The 23,872-nt window shown below is 42.3% G+C and overlaps 1 protein-coding gene across 1 annotated transcript; it reads right to left on the reverse strand.

Annotated features, from left to right (window-relative positions):
- Positions 1 to 7,929: 7,929 nt before the first annotated feature.
- Positions 7,930 to 23,446, reverse strand: VGLL3 (vestigial like family member 3). Its single transcript, XM_026854963.1, has 3 exons — positions 23,091 to 23,446; positions 17,136 to 17,636; positions 7,930 to 10,649 (listed from the first exon to the last, which is right to left on the reverse strand). Exons 1-3 carry the CDS (start codon positions 23,320 to 23,322, stop codon positions 10,606 to 10,608), a joined length of 777 nt encoding a protein of 258 aa, XP_026710764.1. The 5' UTR covers positions 23,323 to 23,446; the 3' UTR covers positions 7,930 to 10,605.
- Between the last annotated feature and the right edge of the window lie 426 nt (positions 23,447 to 23,872).

Consider the following 23,872-nt stretch of genomic DNA (forward strand, 5'->3'; position numbering starts at 1 on the left):
GGGGGCAAATTGTCTCCTGGGATCCTGCTCCACTTCCCCTTTGCCCTTTACTCAGGACTGTTGTTCCTGCCAAGCACTTCCATTTGCTGTGGCTGAAACCACCAAACAAGCAAACGGAGCTTGTATTTGTATTGCACCTGCTGACTTCCATGAGTCCAAGCATCACAGCTTATGGACAGGTCAAACTCACCGTGCACACAGATGCTAACTGTGTGACACAGTCATTGTGTCACGTCCCTGGACATCTGCATTGACAGACAGCCCAGAGTTTGGAAGATTGCCCTTAAAGCAATGGAACTGGAAAATGAGAGCAAGGATAAGGGTGGAAAAAGTCATTAAAAACAACAGGTGGCTGTAGAGTTCAGAAGAGGTGCAGAGACTTATTGTACACAGAAGATAAATTACTCTCCCTGAAAGGATGTCTGAAAAGCAGCACACGTTTAATTAAAAAAAAAAACAAAAAACCCAACAACAAAAAACAAAACACCTGTGGAGAGCCTAATAGTGCTATGGAATGAGCTTTTTCTGAGTGACTTGCTTTTCTTCTTACTGCTGTTCTCCCAAAGTCTTCAGTAGGATCACATGCATACGTAGGCTTTGGCTCTCCCTGGCTAAATAAAGGACTCGAGGCTGCAAAACTGTCGCCCTTTCCAAAGCAACAGATTCAATTTAGGAAATTAAGACTCATACACCAGTGACTAATGCTTTTGTCAGGCTAGTTACGAAGAACCCAAGGATGGCTGCGAACACTGTGTGCTACGTGTTGTGTCTTGCATTAGCATTCTTGGAAGGACAAGTTCAATTGGACCCAGGCGCCATCCCACCTCTAATGAAAAGCGATTGCTGTGTGCTGCCCTCCTGTGCTCTGTGGAAAGCAGGTTTCACCATACAGTAGGAGGTTCTTCACAGAAGTTCAGGCAGATTTTAGGGCATCACATAGGCCCATGCAGCCTCCTCCCTCTTTGTCCAGCAGGAAATCACAGAGAAGTGATTAACTTGGAACAGACACAGATGATTTAAAAAGAGGGTATGATGGAAAAAAAAACATTACACAAAGCCTCCTCACGTGAACAATGAGTACACCCCACAGCTGTTAGCTTTGTTTTGCATATTTTACATATTTACATACTCAAAGTATTTCCAAACATCCCTGTGTTTACTTAAAACTCAATCAGTAACATGTCTGGCAGAACAGATTCAGTGCAAATATATTCACTGGATGACAATTCCCTGCATTGGTTTGTAAAATATATCAGAGGTCCATGGCTGCTTCTATTGAAGTCAACAGAAAAACACCCCAGGTTTCCAAAGGAGAAAGAGCTAACTCTATAATCCTGAAGTATTCATCCTACAGCAAAGGCCTTCAGCCAAACAGTCTGAAAATGAATGAGGCAACACTTCTGAATCAAGGACAGCCGGTACATGAGAGAAAGGGATTTTTTTTCTCACATCACAGATACCAGTTTCTTCTGGGTGGATGGTGTGGGTGGTTTGGAATGGGAATAAATCCTTCGAAGGCTGAATAGCTTTCCTCAGATGGTGTAGAGAAGTCAAAGAAACTGCTCAAGATCAGAAAGAGATGGAGGGATGGGGGGGTGTCGCATCCACCCAAAAGCATATTCCAGCTTTAAAAATGGTAGAATGACAACCATGTATGTGCTCATCTTCAAGTGGCATTAGGTCCAATTCAGAAAAGATCAAATGATTACCTGAGGAAGAATTTGGTCATGAACATTTCTCAGTTTTATTTGTAAGACATCCTTTCTCTTCCAGCCCAACCAGCCAGTCAGGGAACTGGGCAGCCCCACTGTTCCTGGTCACCCTCTGTGGGTGCTGCACAACTTGAAAGTCTGGCCATAAGAAAGAGCATAGGGCTGGCTTCTTGCATGCTCCCCCAATGAGAAAGCCAAGGAGGAAGGGAGTGTGGGGCAATGCTGCTGTTCCACACTGCCTCATAAAGCTTACTTGACAGGTGGAGCAGGTGTCCCTCAGAGCCAAGGAATTCTCCACAAAAGCAAACCAGAAAGAAAAGGCTGAAGAAAAAGTAGGGGTAGTTGTGCAACTCATTAAGTTCTCTTTCAGCATTGGCTCTGTTGCTGAGAAGACAGTCACAGCAGGGCAGAAAAAGCACACCAGCAAGTGAGGAAGATACATCCAGACTGCCACCCCAAAAGTGCTTTAACTGATGGGGCTCTACAGAATTCCCCCCGTTGGCTTCTACACAGACACCAGAAAATCAGTTCATACCCTTTACATTGGGCATTTGAGAGAGACTGGGGAGTTTCCCACTGAGAAACTGGCTTCCTTAAAGTTGAATTTTCTCTTTATCCATCTCCATCAGAAAAGGATAGAGTGTTATTCTTAAAAGGGAACAGATTTTTTGGTTTTGGCCAGATATAGAAATCTTTGTTGCTATATTTGGCTTCCAGTGCAGGACTCTCTGCTTGCTGGTGGGAGGAGGAAATTAGAGCTGGTGTTATTCATAACTAAATGGGCACAAAAAACAAACCACCTCCCTTTGAACCTTGGTGCTACTATGGGCATTCACATTACAAATAATTTTCAAAGCCTGTGATACCTCTGTACATGCAACGGTCAACATTAAAACTTTACTACCCACTCATTTTCCCATAGTGATAAACCATTGCAGATGTACATTTATCGTCAAAGCAAAGATATTGGTGTAGTTCCTGGTGTTGGCTTGTTTTTTTTTTTTTTTTTTTTTTTTTTAATATCATTTCTCACTTGTCTTCAAAGAAAACAAAAGTGATATTCTGGAGAGATAATTACTGGAAGGCTGCGGCATCCAGCCCCCCCTCCTCCTCCCAACAACCCCAAAAAAGAAATCAGCTAAATTAATCGGCATCCCAGCCCAACACACAGCTCAGCCGTGAGGAATTCTCACCAGATGTCTTGGTCCCCACCCGGCTTCCCACGTCATGCAGGCAGCATAACCCCTCAGAGTCTGAGGTCCTTTCAGGATGACCAGCCCCATCATGCCTGGGGTCTCCATGAAGGGCTGATGGCACCCCTGTCCCAGAGGGGCCAGCCAGTCTCAGCCCCAGTAGCTGTCCCCCGGCCATGCTCACCTCCCTCACCAGCATGGAGGATGTCAGCCACACTGCTCACATTTTCTGTGGCATTTCCCCCATACCAGGTGGGCTGAGCACCACTGAGATCATCCATCTGGATCGTGGCTCTGAGGGAAGCACTTTCCCCAGGCATCAGGCCAGGACCCAGTTTCCAGCTGATAACACCCAAAACAATATTTATCTGGATGCAACTGATGAGATTCTTAAGGTCACTAAAGCCAACTGAGTGACACTGATTTACATTAAGGAAGGACATAGATTGTCACAAATAAAAACAGTCACAAAGTAATGCTTATGCTTGAGCATCACTTCCCCTGTTGTCATTTCTTGATGGAGTGAGAGCATGTAGAAATAACCCCCATGAGCACCTGGAAACCCAAGTGTGGTGCAACACAGCTTGAGGCCTACTCTGGTGAGAGCAGCAGAGACGAAAAAGTACTTCAGCTAGCTCATCCCCTAGCTTAACTCATGCTTGCTTCCCAAAACACAATTGCGATTGTCTTAAAGCAACAGGGCTCCCACATCCTTTCTCACAGACTAAACCACAGTGTAAATATCTCTCCTCAAAGAAGGAAATTTCCTGCAATGTTTATCCTAAATTTTCCTTGACACTTAGTTTATACCAAATCTCTAAGTCCTCACATTATTCTGATGGTTGTCACACCCCCCTCTACATCTTTCATGTATTAGCCAAGCAATTATTAGGCATTATTTGCTTATTTTTCAGTGGTCTGCATCCCATCTTCATTCCTGTTGTCCATGCAGGCTGCTTCCCTCCCAGTAGCTCCCAACCCTATTCTGTCTTACAGGAAACTTTTGAAACCATTCTGCTTCTTTCCTGGCCTTCCTCTCCTTGAGTTTCTGTCTGACAGCTCTCTCCATCTCTTCCTCACAGCCTAAGAAAGAATACAGTGATTTTGTGCAATGAAAAAGAACCCTGATTGCTGACTGGTCCTGAAAATAGGGCCTGGAGCAGGATGTATGAGGAAAATCCTGCTCATCTCCTGATGCTCTGTAACGGAGTACATCCCATATGGTCAGGATCTTTGCAGGATTTTGCAACTAAACTCTTAACAGCTCCCTGCTGATTGCGTGCAAGTGGCAATTTTTCAAAAGCTCAGGGCTTGGCCAAAGTTTGAAAGTTTTTTTCTCCTCTGTTGGAACAGTAAATGATGTATCTGTGACCAAAACACCAAACATTCAGCCCTCGAGCCAGGACATAGACATGCAAACATTTCTTAATTAAACGGTTGTAAAAGAATTTTAGCAGAGGCAAAATTACCTTGCTAGTGGGAATATCTGAACTTTGCCAAAAAAAGTCAATAATTTGAGATAGCTAACTTGAATGGAAAGTCTCTACTTGATGACTGTCAAAACCATTAGAAAATGTTAAAATTAAAAAGGGTCTTACATTAAGAAGTGTCAGGTAGTGATTCTACTAGGTCTGATTGTAGCCTAGCCTCTAGTGCCAATGAAACTTAAAAAGACAGTGTAAAAAAAAAAAAAAAAGATAGTTTAAAAAAAATATTGTAGCAAAAGCAATTGACAGTATCTGAAATGGAAAGCTAGTGCCTTCATGAGAGCCCTGTTTAAAATCCCTTTGATGCTAGGCTTTCACTCCATCCAATTTTAGTAGAGAACCAGTTTAGAACACTTGTTTTACAAAATTTTCAACAGACCCTTAGCTCTAAAAATTAATCTCATGAAAAAAATAGAAACTCAGGATGTTGTAATTTACAAACAGATTTATGAGTTCTTCAGTTGCATAAGAATAAAAAGCATTAGCTAATTGTTGAGAAATACAGACCAAACAAAAAATGCTACATAAAAAATGTAACCATAAAATTCACATTAAATTATTTATTCAGTAATTAAAACAGTGACACTTTTCTTTATACAAAGCCCCCCTATCAGTTTTGATGAGAGGAGCAAAAAGGTTCAATAGAGTTTTGAGGGAAGCAGGGTTAGAAAACAGGTCGGGGGAGGAGAGGGACCCTGATTTGACTGATGGTTTTAAACAACAGCTACAAACAGCTAGCAGGGAAAGTGCAGCATAGTTCTGCAGATACTTTACTAGGTTACTGTAAACCTCAACTGCTATAAATATTGGTTGTCTATAGGTACTAGTTACCTGAGCCCAAGCTCACCGGAATCAATGCTGATTCCAACTGATGTCCACCAATGTTGGACCAGACCCCAGGCCACCACGCTGTGCTAGCCAACACTGGATTGCCATCTAGGCATTCAAGGCTGGTCCCAATGCTCTCCATGCCGTTGAAGATTTCCAAAGACACCGAGGGGAGGAAGCAGTATTCAGGCTCCTGTATGCAAATGGCCATCAGTGATGCACAGCTGATCCATCTTGAAGGCTTGAGCCTTTGAGCAGGTGCATGACATAGCCGTGGTGTTTTAACTACCCCCATATCTAAACTATCTTTATTGGGAGCTAAAAACATCCTGCATATCACAGGGAACTCCAGCCCAGCTTTCACAGGTCCCACCATGAGCAAGACTACAAAGCAAGAAGAGAGAACAGGTCACGGGCACTGTGCAGACCAAGGGCAGCTAAAACACAGGTTTCCAGGGACACCTCTAATTGCCCTTGGCAACCAGCTCAGCCCGTAAGAAGGGGCAACTATAAACCTGCCAACACAGCCTAATTTTAACATGTTGAGCTGTGGCTGCCCAACCATCTACATACAATGCTGGAGAGAATCATCTCTGCTCACAGCTCTACTAGCTCAGCCTTTGCAAGAAGATTGCTCCCATCTCTCCTGTCTCTGGGACTGGATTTTGACCTTCCTCAAGCAAGAGTCCCTTAGTCTTTAAAGGGACATCTTCCTGCATCACAACTGTCACATTGTGCCCATAGGGCTAACATGTAAAAGCAGTATTTATGTTTAAATACTTTCCTGCTTTACATGAGATTTCAATTCCAAACAACATGCATCAACTTCTTTTAATAATACACACACAATATTTATCATCCAAATACCCTTTAAACGCTCAAAGGCTGACATATTAAAGCCAAGAAGTCAATTTTAAAAATATATCTATTTCTAAATTGTTTATAAGAAATATATGTTGCTGGTCCATTGATATGGAGAAAAAGCTTGTACCTGAAATTAATTAAAATAATCATACTCAAAAAGATATTCTTGTCTGCTGAAAGGCAATATATTGCACCTCTTTACTTAACTCTGCTAACTCCATGGTCATCTTTACAGATACAACAAATCAGGTGTTTTGAAAAGGGTTTTTTTAGCTGGGTTTTTGTTGTTGTTTGGTTTTGGTTTTTTACAAGTATGGAGACACCCACTCCTGAGGTTACAGAGAATGCAACAAAATGCCTACATTTTCTCAGTCTCGGATGAACTTTAGAGATGTCATTCAATTCATTTCCAAAGGACATGCATTTGAAGCATGAGGGTGGAATGGAGGGAACCAGGCATAGCTACCTGTGTGTGTGCATATATGTATGCAGATATATACATAAACAGAAAGAATTGTGGGAGAAGAACAACACATACACAATAGTCTGGAAGCAGAAAGGCTAGGTACAGGCAAGTTGATCGTAAGCGCAGGTAGGAAATGTGACACTGCCCTCCCGCAACCTCTGCGCTCTCTGAAAGCTGTGATGAGAGATTCATCCTCGAAAGCATGGTTTGAGGCAGAAGCAGACAACTGAGAGAAAACTGTCATTCACTGAAGATCTTCACACTACGAAAGAGGCATCAGATAAACTGGTAACTGGTGAGGAAAGGAATCCAAGAAAAGTACATTTTACTATTGCCAAGCATAGCTTATTCAGCTCTCCAGAAATCAAATCTGCTGGGTGGTCAGTAGCTGCACTATATTGTTCAGATGGAAATGCCCAGCTGATAAAAACTGGTATCTGCTTTTCAAAAACTGGCAGACAGCTTGAACTCTCCCAGTCTTCAAATGAAGACACAAAAATTGTCAGCAGATTTCTCAACATTAATAGAAATAAAATAAAATCCTGGAGTTTAGTATGTAGATTTTCTTGAAATAAAACAATGATTTTGCTGTGTTCTCCCAGAAATAGTGACAGAGTACATCATGTTTTATAAGTCCTTGCAAAATGAATCATCCACTTTCTTGGGACAGCATCAGAACTCACCACACACAAAAAGAATGAAACAACTCCTTTAGTAATGCATTAAGACACATAACTTGTCTGTGACCTGATTTTAAGGGCCTTTTTTTCCTATCTGTGGAAACATGAGCAGTCTTAACATTTCTGTTTCTTTCTCACTGCCATCAATTCTCCATAACTGCAACATTGTGAGCAAATGCTCCCCTCCTCTTTCAAGAACAAAACCCTCACAGCATCTGCTTCTCATAAGCACGTTTGTGCGTGTGTATAAGTGTGCGTGAGAGAGAGAGAGAGAAGTAAATCTGCAGAATTTAACTTAAAAGTTTGTCACAGGGAAGGATTTTTTCTTTCCCATCCTTCAAAGAAGTAGGGCTACTGCTATGCACTTGTGCTTTTATTTTCAACTTGCTTGTTAGTACAGGGGATGGTTAGTGACTGAGGGAAAAAAAACCTAATTTATTTGACTTTCAAAGTTGATTGACTCATGCATGAATGGCTATAGACAATAGCAGGTTTTTATTGGCACTTGTCTCCCAGAGCCTGCAGAGCAACAGAAGTTCCTTCAGCACACCCACAGGTTCAGCAGTGAAAACTGGGCACATACCAGTAGTTCTTGAGGTGGAAGAGGCAATAGCTTCACCACATCTTCATCCCCACTACCCATCAATTCAATAAAATAATCCAGAAAGGAATTCCAGTGCAACTGTGAGCCTGTTTTTTCCTGTCCCGTTCTGCTTTGATATCTAGGAAACAGAAGGCCCCTCATTATCTGAACTTGCAAAGAGGAAGGCAATGAACTGACTGCTCTTGCAGTACTGTTGCCTTTTTCCTTCCCCTGCTACCCAAACTCTCCAGCCCTGAAGTTCGAAGAGGATACACAGCCTATTTGCCTTCCAGCTTTGATAAGTACAGAAAAAAACCACCCACCAAACCTTGGATTTTTTTTTCCCTCCCAGTATTTCTAATATTGTCAGAATTCCTATATCAGAACTCTTATTCTTGAGATACTTCCTGAACTATACCATCCTGATAAGAAAGTGAACCATGGCAGCTATTACTATGTTCCCTCCCATACAGTTTTCCCATTGCATTTTCATTGACAAATTGAGGAGCTAGCTCCACCAGAGCAGCAATAATATATGGAACTGTAATGCGAGTGGAATTTATTAAGAGAAAGAAATGCTGATGGACTATAAAGACAAGGAGGAAAACCCAACCACATTTAATTCAGGATCCCAGAACAAAAGCTACAACCCTACTATTTTAAAGCAATATTTAAGCACAGTCCATTCAGCACTTTTACACTGTCTAAAACTTCAACTCTGCAAGGTACACACTTAAGGATCTTGCCAAATTGTGACATCACCCTAATGCCTCCAGTGCCAGTATGTCAAGCCCTCTCACATGGCAAGGGAGAACACTCAACACCTCACAGAACCAAGTTCAAAAAGCCTGGAGAGAAGCAGCAGCACAGGGAGGGAAGCCTGAACCTCGGAGTGGTGTGCACATCCCAACACTCTCCCTCCCCTTCCACACGCAGATCCATGTGGTCTCCACCTGACAAACCTATATTTACAATGCTCGTTGCCTTAAAATTAAGTGTTTCTTATCTCAGCCATGTGTTTATGTTTTGGTTTCCATTTAACTTGTTTGTCTTTCAGACAGGGATGTCTGAGAACAGTGGCAACAAATATAATAGGTTATAAGAGCCACGGGAAATATTACAGAGGGTGCACAGAGCAGAAAGGCAACATCTCCAAGCAATAGCAAGGATCTGGCAACCCAGGCCCCAATCCTGTGCTTGGTCACACCTAAGCACATGCTGACACTTGTTGGAGTTGCCAAGGGCTGGGCATGGAGGCTGACCCAGGTCCAGCCCAACACAGGACTGGGGCTGCCAGGAGTAATCTTGCAGCCCTTATTCAGAGTTGGATCATGCTCATCTTGGCTTCAAGGGAAGTCCTTATTATGCAAGTCAGACCCAAGTCCCAGGCCAGAAATGGGGTTTCCCAAACAGTTTGCAGAGCACTGTGGCGAGACATGGCCATGTCATTTCCAAGTTCAGATTCTTACCCAGACAACAGCCAAGCCTGAATTTGTGCACGCTGAGCACGTGCAAATTCTTACGAAATTCAAGAGCTGCAGCTGGGGTCTCATAAGGCCCACAGCAAAACTGAGGTTAGACAACAGATTTTGAAGTCAACAGGAGCTGAAAATTTCAGCTCTTTCCTTCAGGTGCTCAGCAGACAGATCAGGTCAGTTGAAAACATTTTGTTTCCAGAAGTCACACATTTTTATAAAACTGACATTTCTTTCCTGAATATTGATAAGTTACTACCCTTGAAATGGCTTAGCTGAAAGTCCTGCCTCATGAGTTAAAATAAGAGTATACTGATGTTTATTAGCACTATAAGGGCCTAAACCATAACCCATAGGTGACTGTGTTCAACAGCTACAGTGGATCATAGATGAGGCCAAAACTCATGTCTGATTTAAATCTGTAAGATTATTTGGTCCATTTTGAAAGAATGGTTGGGTTGGAAATGCAGTTCCTGTAACCCCAAACTTTGCTCCATGCTACAGGTGTTTGCAAGTTTCTGACAGTCAGTACAACACAAAGCCACCTTCAGAAGCGAGAAAATAAAACCACCCTTACTACAATCTAACAACAGGAAAAATATTTGGCTGAAACTTTAGGTGTGAATTATACTTGCTTAAGCTACAACAGAAGGACAAAAACATCAAAATCTAGTAATGTGGAAACAAGGGAAGGTTTAGCTCTTTAAAAAGAAAGGAAAGATAGACATTTGAGGTAACAAACAAAAAAACCCAAAATGCACAAACACATCACAGACATCTAAAAATAGCATTTTTATACTTTTTTTTGCCAGTGCTTCTCTGAGAGCAAGTTCTTTAAACAGAACTTAACAATTTTACAATTTTTTTTAAAAAAATATGTCATCCTAAAATAGCCCATCAATCCTTACCCAAACTTTCTGTATTTCTACAAAAATAGATGCACAAAGAGCTACAAAATACTGTATTCCTGAAAGGCGCACTGTAGTTAAGGGAGAGTCTTTTTCCTGACAATTGAGACTGTTCATAAAAATATCAAGCTGAACAAAACAAAACACTGTTAAAGGAGCAGAAAGGAGTTAGGTTGCCCAGCTGCAGCAGGCTCAGATGAAGAAAGAAAGAAAAGTTAGGTTTTTGATTTTTTTCAACACTGTGGGACCCATAAATGGCCTTACAAACAAAAGGCTCAATAGCAAAACCAGAATGGTTGGCTCTTCATCTTCATGTGTGTCCTTTGCCCCATGCAGGAGTCAACGACTGTTACATCGCCCGCCCAGCTGCGCTGACTCCAGCTATAGCTGGTCTTAATTTTTCTGAACTTCAGAACCAAGAAGTTTCCTTGCTCTTGTCTTGATGCTGTAGACCTACATTTCAGAAAAGAAAAAAAAATAATTAAAATCTGATATAGCTTTTTCCTCTCCCTCTACAAGAAACTGAAGTAAGGATAAACAGGTTTTGATTTAAAAAAAACCCCAAAAACCAAAACACTCCACCATTTACCAGCCTAGTGGACTTGCTAGTAACATTACTATTGCTCCCAATTTTTTATTTTATGTGGGATAAGCTTAAACCACACTTAAGTTTTAGACTCACTCAAGCAGTTCAGGAATGCTGATAAAATCTTTGTTTTGACCTCATCTGGAGCATGGCATGATAAAATCCTCCAGCAAGGTCTGCATAGATAATCCATTACACAACAGAATAATTTTTCCTGTCAGGGGGCAGCCAAAGACCCTACCTCTTTTAGAAAAGGTCTGTGATGCTTTAGGATCTCACAATTTCTGTGGCATTTCACCTTACAGAGGAGAGAGGGGAAAACGTTCACGAAGCATGTAAAATCCCCAAATAATTTCACCTACAGAGTGTCAGATTTTTAGCCAAGAATGGCTAGTGCTTCCACATGGGAAAAATTAATGATTTTCAGCTTGCATTTGTTATGAGTTCCTCTAACATTTTCCTTTATAAAAAGTGAGGGCTATCTAATAAATGTGGTGCTATGTTGTGGCTTTAGCATTATAGACTTGGAACCTGTGTTATAATCTGGGATTTCTCTGCCTCAGAGGGATTCAAGCTTTGCTAGATTTACACCCAACAGGGCGTATACCTAAAATCCAGACAATAGAGGGGGATGTGCAGATGAAACTTCCCAAAGAAGATGCATTCTTGCTCACTTATAGGGAAAGTAAAAAGGAGAGACGTGCAGGGACAGATTTTCAGAGGTAGTAAGGCAGTTAGGACTCATCGATTCAAAACCTGCCCCTTGATGACTTGAGCCAAGTAAATCGCATTTTGTGAAATGAAGGTGCCCTTCCTTCTATAATTCATCATTGCTATATAGAATATACATATATATATATATATATATATATATATATATATATATGAATGACTCAGTGCCCTGCTACATAGTGTAGCTACCAATGCATCAGCCACCTGATCTACTAAGAATTTAAGGCCAATTTCACCATGTAAGTAGGTGCAATTCCAGACTTCAATGATGCTGCAACCATTGAAGCTCCATGTTAATTTGATCTTTAACGTGTGAAAATTGATAGATCCATGTGCTAAGCCTGGATCTCTCATTTCCATATCTGATCACATAATGAAAGACAAAGGAAGACCCATATGTCTTCAGAAAGCCTAAGAGGCATGATGGGTTCAGATTTAATCACCACCTCATTATTTTAAGAGTACAGTTAAACATTTAATGACGATCAACATTGTGTCAGAGTTGAGCTACAAAAGAACTAACAGCCACATAAAAGATGACAGTGTATGGCTCTATCCATGTGAGGATTCTTAAGCAGTGTCCAAACATTTGTGTCCAACAGTGAACAGACAGGGAAAACAGAGGACAGGGACAGCATACCAAACCCTGTTCAGTGGCTTTCTGCTCCATTTCACATGCACTTGTACTTATTTTTTAGACTGAAAAAACTGGGATATCCCTCAACTAAAGCATCCCTAGAAACATGTCCAGAGGCTCTTTACTCAATGATGTCTCCTTGTTGCTTAAAAATTACTCGTTTTCCTTGGCAGTATCATTCACAGGCAGATTCATCATAAACTGCTGCTAGTTTTCTTCAAAGCACCCTCAGTTAGTGATGACAATTTTGTGTTATTTTTCCCCTACTGTTTATAATTTTTCTAAACAAAGATGACCAAGAAAAAACAAACAAACAAACAAAACCCCAGGAGTCAGACAGCAGAAACCTGTCCAAGTATAAGGAAGACATTTCAGTTCACCAGTGGAGCACTAAAGGCAATGGAAGCCTATGAGAAGAGAAACAGGTTATATGGCTTCTAGCAGCTTAAAAAGAAATGACACACACACACCTGTTTAAGAGAATGTCCACCTGAGAGTGGCAACTGGTAGAAGGGGAATAACCAGCTGAACAGACACCTTCCTAGTTAGGTGCCTTTGGAACAAACAGAAACAACTGTAACAAGGAGGTTTAAGGTATAGCCATTAAGTCTAAACAGCCAGAGAAAACAATCCAAAAAACCAAAGTTGCCTTAGTTACAGAACTGAATGTAGAACACTTTCCATGCCTTTTCCTCATTATATTCCCATCTCCTTCATGACAAGGATATCTCCAGTCCTAATAAGTCATCCAAGCGCAACCCTGCTAGTAACCGAGCGCTTTCTCTTGCAGCCTGCTGCAAGAACATTTTCCTCTCAGCAAGGACACCCTCGCTTGTGTTGCATGAGTCAGTATTGCCACACCAGCACAACCCTGTCTCTGGGATACCAGCATTATAGCTCATTGCCACACAAGCAGAATGCAGGTTCTGTGGGAGCATCTAAAAAAACTTAGCGAGTTGTGACAAACTCGTGGGGTGTCTGTGAACAGAGACAACTCTACAGAAGGCAGCAGACTGACCATGACACACTGATGTGTACAGGCATTTCCAAAAGTGGACTTGCCATAGTTAGCCACGACTAGAGGATGTCGATTAATTCACCTAAATTTAAAGTTACGCACCTTAACGTGCATAACTTTGGATGACAAAGGATGCACACCTCAAATTTTAAGATAGACTTCCAGCCCTAAAATCTCATGCTGGTTTTAGTGTACTGGACATGATACCCTCCTAGGCACTGCAGTAGCAGGGCAAGTTGCAGTGCTTTCCTCCCCATGGGCTGCCTGCAGATCCAGCAGCTGTCAGCTCAACTGGATCCAAGTGATCACCTCAAGTACCCAGCGCGCAGGGCAGCCTCCCACCCTGTTCCTGGGGAAAACACTGATGTGGGTAGCCATCAGCTCCACTGCAATACAGTCATTTCCCTCCCCACCCTGCTGGCCTTAAGTGCTCAACTCACCTTGTGCACTCTTAGTGTAAACATGAGGATTTAGCCCTGACACCATGGGATTACAGCTCCAGCAATGCTCTCTGTGCCTATCCAGTGAACCGCAGTCAGTGCTGTTAAAGGCTGACCTTGCTCTGCTTGACATTGGCATGGCAGGGAGTTGTGGCCTAAAGCACAAACATGCTGTGCTTATATCAATGTGTTGATATCAATGCTTGATATAAAACATACTTCCGTACAGAGCACTATAGCTTGGGCACTACAGCTTTGGAAAGACACTCCATACCAGCAGACACAAACATAAAAGGTTTTAACAGGTTTAGATGCAGACTAGCATTTTCTTTAATCCCTCCTGTACCAATAAAGAAGCTTCTAAAAGGGTTAATTTGGAGTATACAGTGTGAGGATTAAGCTACATTTAATGGGACTCAGGTAGCTAAATCCCTCTTCATCCTCTAAAACAGGACCATGTAAATTCAAACAGATGTGCAAGACAGATCAATACTTTGTTAGCTCTATGAATAGCGATACGCTGATGTCCCACACAATCTGTTCTGAAAGATAGATTTCTAAACCATACAGTGCATGCAAGGGGAATCCCCTCTTAACCTTTGAAGTGATGCAGCATCATCCATTCATGAGATCAAATATTTGTCTTAGGAGGGCAGAGATGCACAATGTAGCTGGAAGAGGGTACGATTACAGCCAGCCTGTCCCAATCTCAACATTACCATTCCATATAATTCAGCGTGAGGAATTTTGCAAATGTTTCTATAATCGCATGTGACAGTAGCACAAGAAATGTGACCCACAGTAAGAGAGGATGGGAGGAAATAATTTTCATATCTGAAAGGCTCTGAAAAACATTGTCTAGGTATATACCAAATGAGCTTTTTTAAGTAAATCATCTGAAGCTCCTGGAATCTGATATATTGGCAGCTCCACAGGTTGATGTCTTTTATTCTCCAGGGACATATGAGCAAAGACTTCCAGAACTGATGTTTTCTTGCCACTACAGCCTTATCCTATGCCGGAGAAACACTTCTATGCCACAAAAAACCAGTACCCTCTTCCAGGCCCTTCAGTTTTTAGCCTCTCTGTTGAGATTGCCATCTCACATTAGAATTAAATGTAACGAAATTCTGTGCAATGCAGAGACTTATCCAGTATAATCCTCCCCTGGAGTGGACATAGAGTGCCTGTGCTGGATGAGACTCAGTGTGGTGCTTCAGCAGCCCGGCTCCTCTCCCCAGCAGCACACGGTGTCATGGGATGACACCATTTGACATGCACGCAAAACGCTGGGGCAATCATGCTCCCTCTTTTCACTATGATCACGCCTCAATTGCCTGTCACCAAAGCATTTGTCTCAAATGTACAAGCTGCAGGCAAGGCTGAAAAGGGAGCTCAGAGCCTTCCTGCTTTTCACAGCAAGCCTCTGCTGGCACAGGAGAGATGAGTGTGTAGGGGAAGAGAGCAAATAATTGTAATGTCACAGGGTGCCACTACCTGCTGTGTTTCATTGCTTGCTCCCTTGCTTCCAAAGCCTTACATGCCAAACTGGGGCTGCCTGATAAGGTTTTGCTGCTGTGTATCAGTTCATGGCCATTTTGAATAGTCACAGACAAGTGAGACATCGGTCTGCTGAGATCCTCTGTTCCTGCAAACTAGTCACACATTTCCCCCCTTTCTTTCCCCCACAAGAACTCATGGACTAAAACCCACACATCAGGCATGGGCCAGAAATTAACAGTTCAGGCCTTTTCCACTGCTTCCCACGCTGAGTAGACAACCACAAGCCATGCAAGCCACTGTTAAGCACTGCCAAATCAGGATCTTGACAAAATTAGCATCCAGCTGTACCCCTCCATAGGGATTTTCACAAGGAAGAGACAGCACCAAGCAAAGGCTATATTAGTCCTGTAAGGTAGCTCTAGAACCCACAAGTCCTTTTTCACTTACTCTGCTCTTACAGAAAAGAGAAAAAAGCACCCGGTTTATTAGATGCATTACTGCCAACAAAGTAGCTGTAAGCAAACCAACTTGTGCAGCACTAAACCAACTCACAGTCTAGGCTGGATTTATACCTAAACCAGATAGTGGTTTCTCCTGACTAACAATCCCTTATGCGGCTCTTGGCTCCACCCCAACAAGGTAAGTCAAGTACCAGAGCTCTGGAGCTGGACTGTTGGTGCTACCATCAGACCAGGGAGCTCGTCCCCTCTAACGGAGACAGTGACAATTTGCTCACACTTCAGAGAAGGCAGCTCACTCCCATTGTGGAATTTATCAGAAGGGCAAAATTTGATATCTCAGTCTTGTCTGATTATCATAAGCATAAAATGTAATTCCTCTTGTATCATTGGCATGGCTCTAAAGGTTATTAAAAGATATAAAATTGTCCGGTGTTTAGAATCCTATTATGCTTTTTCTTAATTTCTTGAGGCAGCAAGTGGCATGGCATTTAGAAGAGATTATTGGTTCCCAGGTGCTATTAAAGGAAAAGAGAGAGATTTGTATTAGGTTAGCTCAGTTATAATTGGGTTTTGGGTTCATAGTATTCCATATTTAAGAAACAGCATTTTTTTTCTCCACCGATTCTTTGTTCCCCTGCACACTAATCAAAGCAAGGAAGTGCTTCTCACACATTGAATCAGTTAGCTACAGCTATCAAAAAGAGAGACAAACAGATACTTTAAGGAAAAGAGAACAGAGACAGAAAAGCAGTATTTCCTTAATAAATAACAAAACCCATTTAAGATGTACTGATCTGCAACGATTGCTGCTGGTGAGACAAATATCAAGCAGAAAAAGGAGACCTCAATAGTGCACGTGAGCTCCAGGGTGGATGCGCTGGAACCTTAGTCACCCATCACTTATTACAAGCAACTATGAACAGTGAGGGCTGCTACACTGCTCCTAATGCTGAGATGAGAGCCTGCCAGTCAAAGCTCGCAGATGTAGTTCATGGCTCAGAGGCTGCAGTAAAATGAATCTAATTCACAGACCTCTGCCTAGACCCTACAGAAAGAAGTTTAGTTTGATGGTGAGCACAGCTCAACTAGCATCTCTACTCTCTATGTGACACCTGGATTCTACACAGGAAGGAAATGCTGATCTGTTCCAATTTAGATGAGTAAGATGCAATCCTCATGTACTGACAAGTTATTAGTTCAGTCCTCATTGGAGCCATATTTTGGTGAATGCACACATGAACTAGCTGAACAAGCTGGAAGCTTCCACATGGAGGTTTAATTAAACATTTCCCACAAGATTTAAACCAAAAAAACCCATATCACGTCACAACTCATTTGGCTTGAATGGGACTAAGGCAGACAAAGATCTCTCAGCAAAAGGCAGTGAGAGCTGGATGTTTCACAGCTCATCTGCCCTGACAGCAATTTCAGGAGGGATTCCCACCTGGAAATGTATTTGGAGAAGGCTCTGAGAACAAGCCCTGCTTCAGCTGCAAGGAGCCCACTTTTTGCTCAAACTCTTCCTGCTAAAACAAGTCACAGACACAATTGAACCACCTTACCTGTGTCAAACCCAAAACTTGGCACAATGTCCACTGTTCCATGAAAGGCTCCAGCCCATGCTGAGGTAGCGCTGGTGACAGCAGCGGGATCTGTCTTTGTCACGTCACACTGGGGAGCAGGAATCCTGGCTGCGCGGACTGATGGCATCAGCAGGGACCCGTACCGAGGGTCGCGGTGCGAGCTGGGATGGTGATGGTGCATGTGTGGGTGAGGATGATGGCGATGCATGTACACGTCATGCATGTGTGCATACGAAGGGCTCACCTGAGATGCTAAAGGATAATGCCAGGATTCAGATGCAGCAGGGGGAGGAGGCGGGGCAGTCTGATGAAGGCCGTGTCCTGGCCAGCTGCTAGGATCTGGTGTTGGGAAGGTGCCTGGTGCAGTAACAGGGAAATCAGGGTGTACTCCACTTAGGCATGGTGGAGGGGGAGGCTGATAAGAGCTGGTCCAAAATGAAGTTGGGAAACTGCTCCTTTGGCTTGAAATTGTTGAGCTTTCTGGTGGAGAGGAGAGAAATGAAGTATGACTGAAGCTGAACAACAGATTTAGTAACAAACACCCCACAATGATTTTCTGCTCTCTGAAATTCGTAACACTGAACTCAAGCTTCCTCAGCAATTACAGAGCCACAGGATAGTTGAGATAGAAGGGGATCTCTTGAGATCATCTAGTCCAACCACCCTGCTCAAGTGGGGTCACCTGGAACAGGTTGTCCAGTACCGTGTCCAGCCAGATTTTGGCTGAGATACAAACTCCACAACCTCTCTGGGAAACCTGTTCCACTGTTTTCTTGTGTTCAGATGGAATATTCTGTTTTCCAGTTCTCTTGTCCTGTTGGCAAGCATTGCTGAGGAGAGCCTGGCTCCCCATCTTCATTCCCTCCTATCAGGTATTTACACATATTGATAAGATCCTCCAAGAGAAGACTTATTTTTCAGGCTGAAGAGCAACAGCGCTCTCAGGACTTTGGTACAGGAATTATGAGGAGAGGCTAACTCCTTACCAGACCAGAACACATTTGGAAAGGCAGGTGTTGTGGCTGCAAAAGCTTCTGAGAACAGAGAACCAGGTCACACTGCAGAATAGGAGACATTTGGCTAAAGGAAGAATACCAGATCTTCTCAAACTAATTGCATACTTTGATGGGATAAGGATCATATCTAATGCATTTTATGTTAGTACCTTAGAAAATATATCATATTGCCCTGTACCCAATAGGATCAGACAAGCAGAGACATCTATGTGACTGAAAGAACGTTTTGTCAGAAATAAAAGACTCACTACTTCTTACAGCCAGGGCTCAATTTGTATTTAAATGGATTCCAATACTTCTACATTATGAAATCACATTCTAAAAATTCCTCTTTTGAAGGAGCGGTTAGTGTTTTTGATGTGTAGGAAAGTATTGGCATCTCCATTCTCACAATCCTCTTGCCAGCTCATGTTTGAAAGTACTGCTTCATGCAATATGTCTCAGCTCAAATATTATTTTTTTTTTTTTGTCAACGATGGAAACATAAAAATACAGGACTTCACCTCTGATGAAAGAACAGTCATAAAAATAGCCTATGGAGAAATAAAGCCAGGGAAGTTTAATATTTGATGAGGCGAAGAATCCTCTGTTCCTCGTATAACATTTACAAAAATATTTATATTATTTTTTTTAAATAATTTTTTGTTTTGCTTTGTTTAATAAGCAACTGGAATGAGGCTTGGGTGAAGACACCATTGAGAATGAGCAGATTCTTCAAACGCTCCTGCCTCCAAAATTTGCTTACACAAAAATATTTTGGAAACAAAAACTGTATAAAAGTGTTTTCTGACTACATCACTAGGACACTCATGTATCTGTTTTAAAATCCATTAAAATCATAGAAATTTTTCCACACATCAATTGGCTTTGATTTAGGCAGTTTATTGAGACTGAGTAACTTCCAGTATTGGAAACAAACTTTGCAAACGCACTATGGACAAATGTAGAGAACTTCTCTTTGTGCCAAACAGCCTCAGAGGCTGCAAGCTTACCTAGCAAACTACTCCAACATGACTTTCTTCAAAAGGTTGCTTTTTTTTTTTTTTTTTCTTTTTTTAAGCAATGTATTTCTATTGTAATTCATGCTAGAAGACAGGAGAGAGCTTCAAGCATATTACAGAAGCTGAGGCCCTCCAAAATTGGTAATGTTCCTTGTTTGTAAATTGTCCTTATTACAAGGGATTAGGCTGAGATGGAGAGTGCACATGGTTTACAGTGCTGGCAGCAGGGCCAACAACAACAACAACAAAAAAAAGCAAAAAGCAAGCTGCTTCTTGTCCAGTCTGTTGTTTTCCTCACTCACTGCTTACTAGAGAAGCACAGCATGACAATGCATTGCCATTATACTGGAAAATTAACCTCTGTAATCAAGAGTTTTTGGAAACTATCTGGCTGTTATCTGCATGGAAAAGCCCTAAATCCAAACCATCTCACTTCAGAAAAGCACAGAAAACCACAAAGTATCTGCAGGACAGCTTTAATATCAGGAGAGAGCACTTTAAACCACCGGATTACGCCAATATGAATTCATCTCAGATTGCATACCATACTGGCTTTACCAATCATGCAGAAGATCTAGGCCACAGAAAACATGTTTGATCATCTCCATTTTTGAAACCTGTGTACATTTCACAAAGCCATTACTACTGTCAGAAACTGTTATGGGCCAGCCCCTACCAAGATACCACTGAGTGTAACTGCATAGGCCAACCTCACTGGTCAAGGTCCAATCATATCACTGGAGCTACAGGGTTCATCCAGGTTACATGACCATGAAAAAAACCTTCATCTACCCTGAGTGCCCACAGAGGATCCTACTAAGTGCTATTAAGTGTGCAGCAACCCCATCAACAAGAACCATCTCCGTGTTGAACCACAACCCCCAACCACCACACATTTCCAGAGTGTTTGAAGGGTTTCGTTTCCTTCCCACCTTTAAAACAACAAGCACAGATACCATCATGTCAGGTACCTGGCCTTTATGGGACACGGCAATGGACAAACAGCCATTTCAGCACTGTCCTTGAAAAAGAAAAAAAATAATCTGAGTAGTTTACATGGGCTTTTCAGGAGGGGGGAAAGAGGCATTTAACAAAAACTGACTGCCAAGAAAGATACTAAAGTTACCACAGTTTCCTATTCTAAGTACAGGGAGGCAGGGAGATGGCAACAACTCAGATACCACGAAGTGGTGACTAATGCAAATGTTCATGGTGGCTGGCCAACATGCACTGAAAAAATGCCAAAGCGCACATGCTGTAAAGACAATGTATGGAATTTTCTGTAGTACAACATTACTTCTCAGCTAAGGCAGGATGGAAAAAAAAAACCCACAAACCCAAAACAAACAAACAAAAAAACAAGAAAGAAAAGAAATCCAATACTTACAACTAGGAAAAACATGTTGATAAAAATACCATTAAGGTAACATTAGTTTCAAGGTATCATTATTTTCATTAGCCCCTGCAAAAGATTTCAGGTAGCTACACCTACAACTGAATATTCAAAGTCCATGTTACCAGAGCCTGCTGTAGAAGGAAGCTATATTTTATAAAAAATAAGTTTTGAAGTTAATTTTAGCCTAAACTGATGAGAATTTTCAACATACAAAAGAAAAAACTTGTTCTTTTTAAGACAACAGGTTCTGTTTTCTATACATAAGCAAAAGCCTCCTTGAAATAAAAGAACCCACAGTATCACCTTAATAATGAAATTACAGTTTGCTCTTCCATCAAGACACTAAAAAACTCCATAACAATGAAATGTAGTATGTAATGGAGATGAAATGTTGAAATGAATGGAGATGAAAAAAAAAAAAAAAAAAGCAGAAAATGTTACTAATCCCTCCTTTCGTGTAAAGGAGAATAACACAGTGAGCTCAGTAGCCAGTTCATAGCTACACTTTCCATTTAAATCTGTACCTTCCAAAATGCAAAAGCTTTTTTTTTTTTTTTTAATTTGCCTTTGAGTAATTTATTAACAAAAATTCTGTCTACCCCTGAAGGTTATTGATAAAAGATCTTTGGGCTAATGATATTTTAATTTCTTTAGGTAATGGGATACAAATTCACATCCATTTGTTGTAAGAGAGCATCTTCGACACCTGTACATGAACCAGAAAACCAAGGTGTTAGCATTGTTCTTTCCCCACTTTTCTCAAGCAGGCATCTTTCAGAAACTCATTTGGGCCTAATAAAACTCTTGTCAGCTTCTCTTCTCAGGAGAAGCAAATACCTTCAGCTTTGTTAGTGTCCACAGCGTAGAACCAAGCAGCCCTGCTCAGCAGTCTCCCCAGGGATTTTCATACTGCTTCAGCAGGTGCAGCAATGGCAGAGAGCATATCCCCTTACTTTATTCCCGGAAGGCTTTCGGGACATGCAGACCTCTGTTCCCCACTGATGGCATGGGGCACACGGGGTCAGGAGGCAGCATGGCTGAAGAACGCTAACACCAGGCCACCCTGTCCCCTGCAGAGCCCTCTGGGGAGGTGGGAGCCAGGGAAAAACAGCAGGGTGTCTGAGGCCAAAGAGAAGACACACAACCTCACCCGTGGTATGTCTCCAAGCTCAGTGAAGAGGGCTTGCTGTAGTCATGAGGTCTCTGGGGACTGCCTTGATCCCATCTCTAAAACATTTACAGCCTGTCTGGGCCATTTATAAATGCTCCAGTCTCCTTTTTAGTAAAGAAGAGGTTCTATCCTGTTCTCAGTCGAGTCAACGGAAAATTTCCCATTAACATTAATGGTTGCGGCTCAAGCCATAAATTCCTCTAGCTCCCTAGCCACTTGTGCTGACCTTTGCTTAAACTTCCTCGGATTTGTCATCATCTTTCTGGAAAGCAAGTCCTTCTGTGCTATTTTTCTCTTTACAGTGGTTTACAAAAATTCCGTCTCTCTTTATTATCTGTGACTTTCATCACAACACTCTTACCTCAACATCGCTGATTATGAACACCACCACACCTACAACGATCGTCACAGTATCTCTGTCACTCAACATGATTCAAAGCCATTGCTCACCACACGCAGTTTGTGTCTTTTGCCAGCCCACATAAGGGTACAATCTGAAATAATGCGGCTGTGGATCTGAAAGACTACCCAGACTGCCACATTCACCAAATGGGAATAGCGCTTTCTCCAGCCACCAATTTTGAAATCTTATCTGTAAAGTCCACCTAATACACCTGGCAAGATTTGCTCTTTGTTACACTGATCATGCTTATATACACAGCATGACATAAATGTTCCATCAGTATGCAAATGCCTCGCAGTACCTACAATGTGGCTATCCCTGCTCAGAAGTAGAGTAACATCATCCCCATTTTGCATGTGGTAAGCCAGTTACGATGGCCATATCTCTTCTGTGAGCTCCACCTGTGGGCAGGCTGCAATGCACCACAGCACACGGCTGCAGCCACATGGGCCAGAGCTTGCACCCGAGCCTGTTCCAGCCTGTGCTGGCTTCTCCCTGCCTGGAAAGCAGACACTGACGAATCTTAATTGCCTGGCAAAGTCATACAAGAAGGCTCCGTCTCCTCATGTCCAAGGCCAGCATCCCAAACAGATTTGCTCTTGCCTCAAAGGCCAAGTTTCACACTTGGAGCTTAAAAACTAAGGCTCCAACCTTGCAGCAGACGTTTATAACCCACATGAGCTCTGCCTTGTTCCTTCCAGGCCTTGGTGGAGCCATGGGCTATGGCAAGGAAGAGATATGCCTGCTTCTTCCTCAACTTTGGTGCCTCTTTCCCCCTTTAACACTTCAGATCACTCAAACCCAAAAAGCTCCTCAGTTCTTTCAAATTCAAGGGTAATTTTTCCACCTCCACAGAGGAGCAAAATTTCAGCTGCAATACAATATGCATTACCACAACACAGATTGAGTAAGCCACACCACAGACAGCAAGTTACTGCTCCTCTTACCTCTCCACAGAGGACTTAGCCCTGCCTTGCTCTTGGTAAGGGCAGTTTCTGGATTGAAGCTACTGGCTTGGCTCAAAGCTCTTGAGAAGTGTTCATCCACTACTGAACCAATGTCTCCCTGGAAGTAAGTGAAGAGGACGCAGCGAGAGTTAAGGTACTCCATCTCGGTGGGCTGGTCTTTCTCATCCTCCTCTTGCTTGCTCGGAAGGGTCACTTCCAGAGACTCTTGCATCTTGTTGTATACAGATAACTTCTTCTGGGATTAAAAACAAAACAAATGAGAGATGTATCACTGACAACATTCAGTGCAAGCTCAACATCTGGTTTCCTTAAAGAAAAATTACTGAATATATTGAATATTCATTTCATAACATTACAGTTGGAATACCAGGATATTTCACACCGACATTTCACAATGAAGAGATTACCAGCGCTACTTAAGAGGTTTTATTCCTCACACACAGAGGAACCCTCTTCTCAGGCACATTTCACAACCGCAATTCATTGGCAACAGCTTTCACCCAGTACCTTCAAAAGAAAACAGACAGGCTCAAACAATTCACTCCTGACTGCCACCTGGAAAGGATATTCCCATCAGTAAGGGCTACAAAGGTTGAAACCAGCCCTGCGGAAGGGTGGCCAGATACATGACGTCTGCGTTTCACCCATCTAGCTAAGCATGCACCCAGTTTTGCTGGCTGCACTCCCCCAGCCGAGAGTACATGGCCTTCTGGACTCCCCACATCTACTTGTTGCTGAAGGAATAAAAATGGGAGAATCTG

The sequence above is a fragment of the Athene cunicularia genome (genome assembly GCF_003259725.1).
Source record: "Athene cunicularia isolate RWA chromosome 1 unlocalized genomic scaffold, athCun1 chr1_part1, whole genome shotgun sequence".
Lineage (NCBI taxonomy): Eukaryota > Metazoa > Chordata > Aves > Strigiformes > Strigidae > Athene > Athene cunicularia.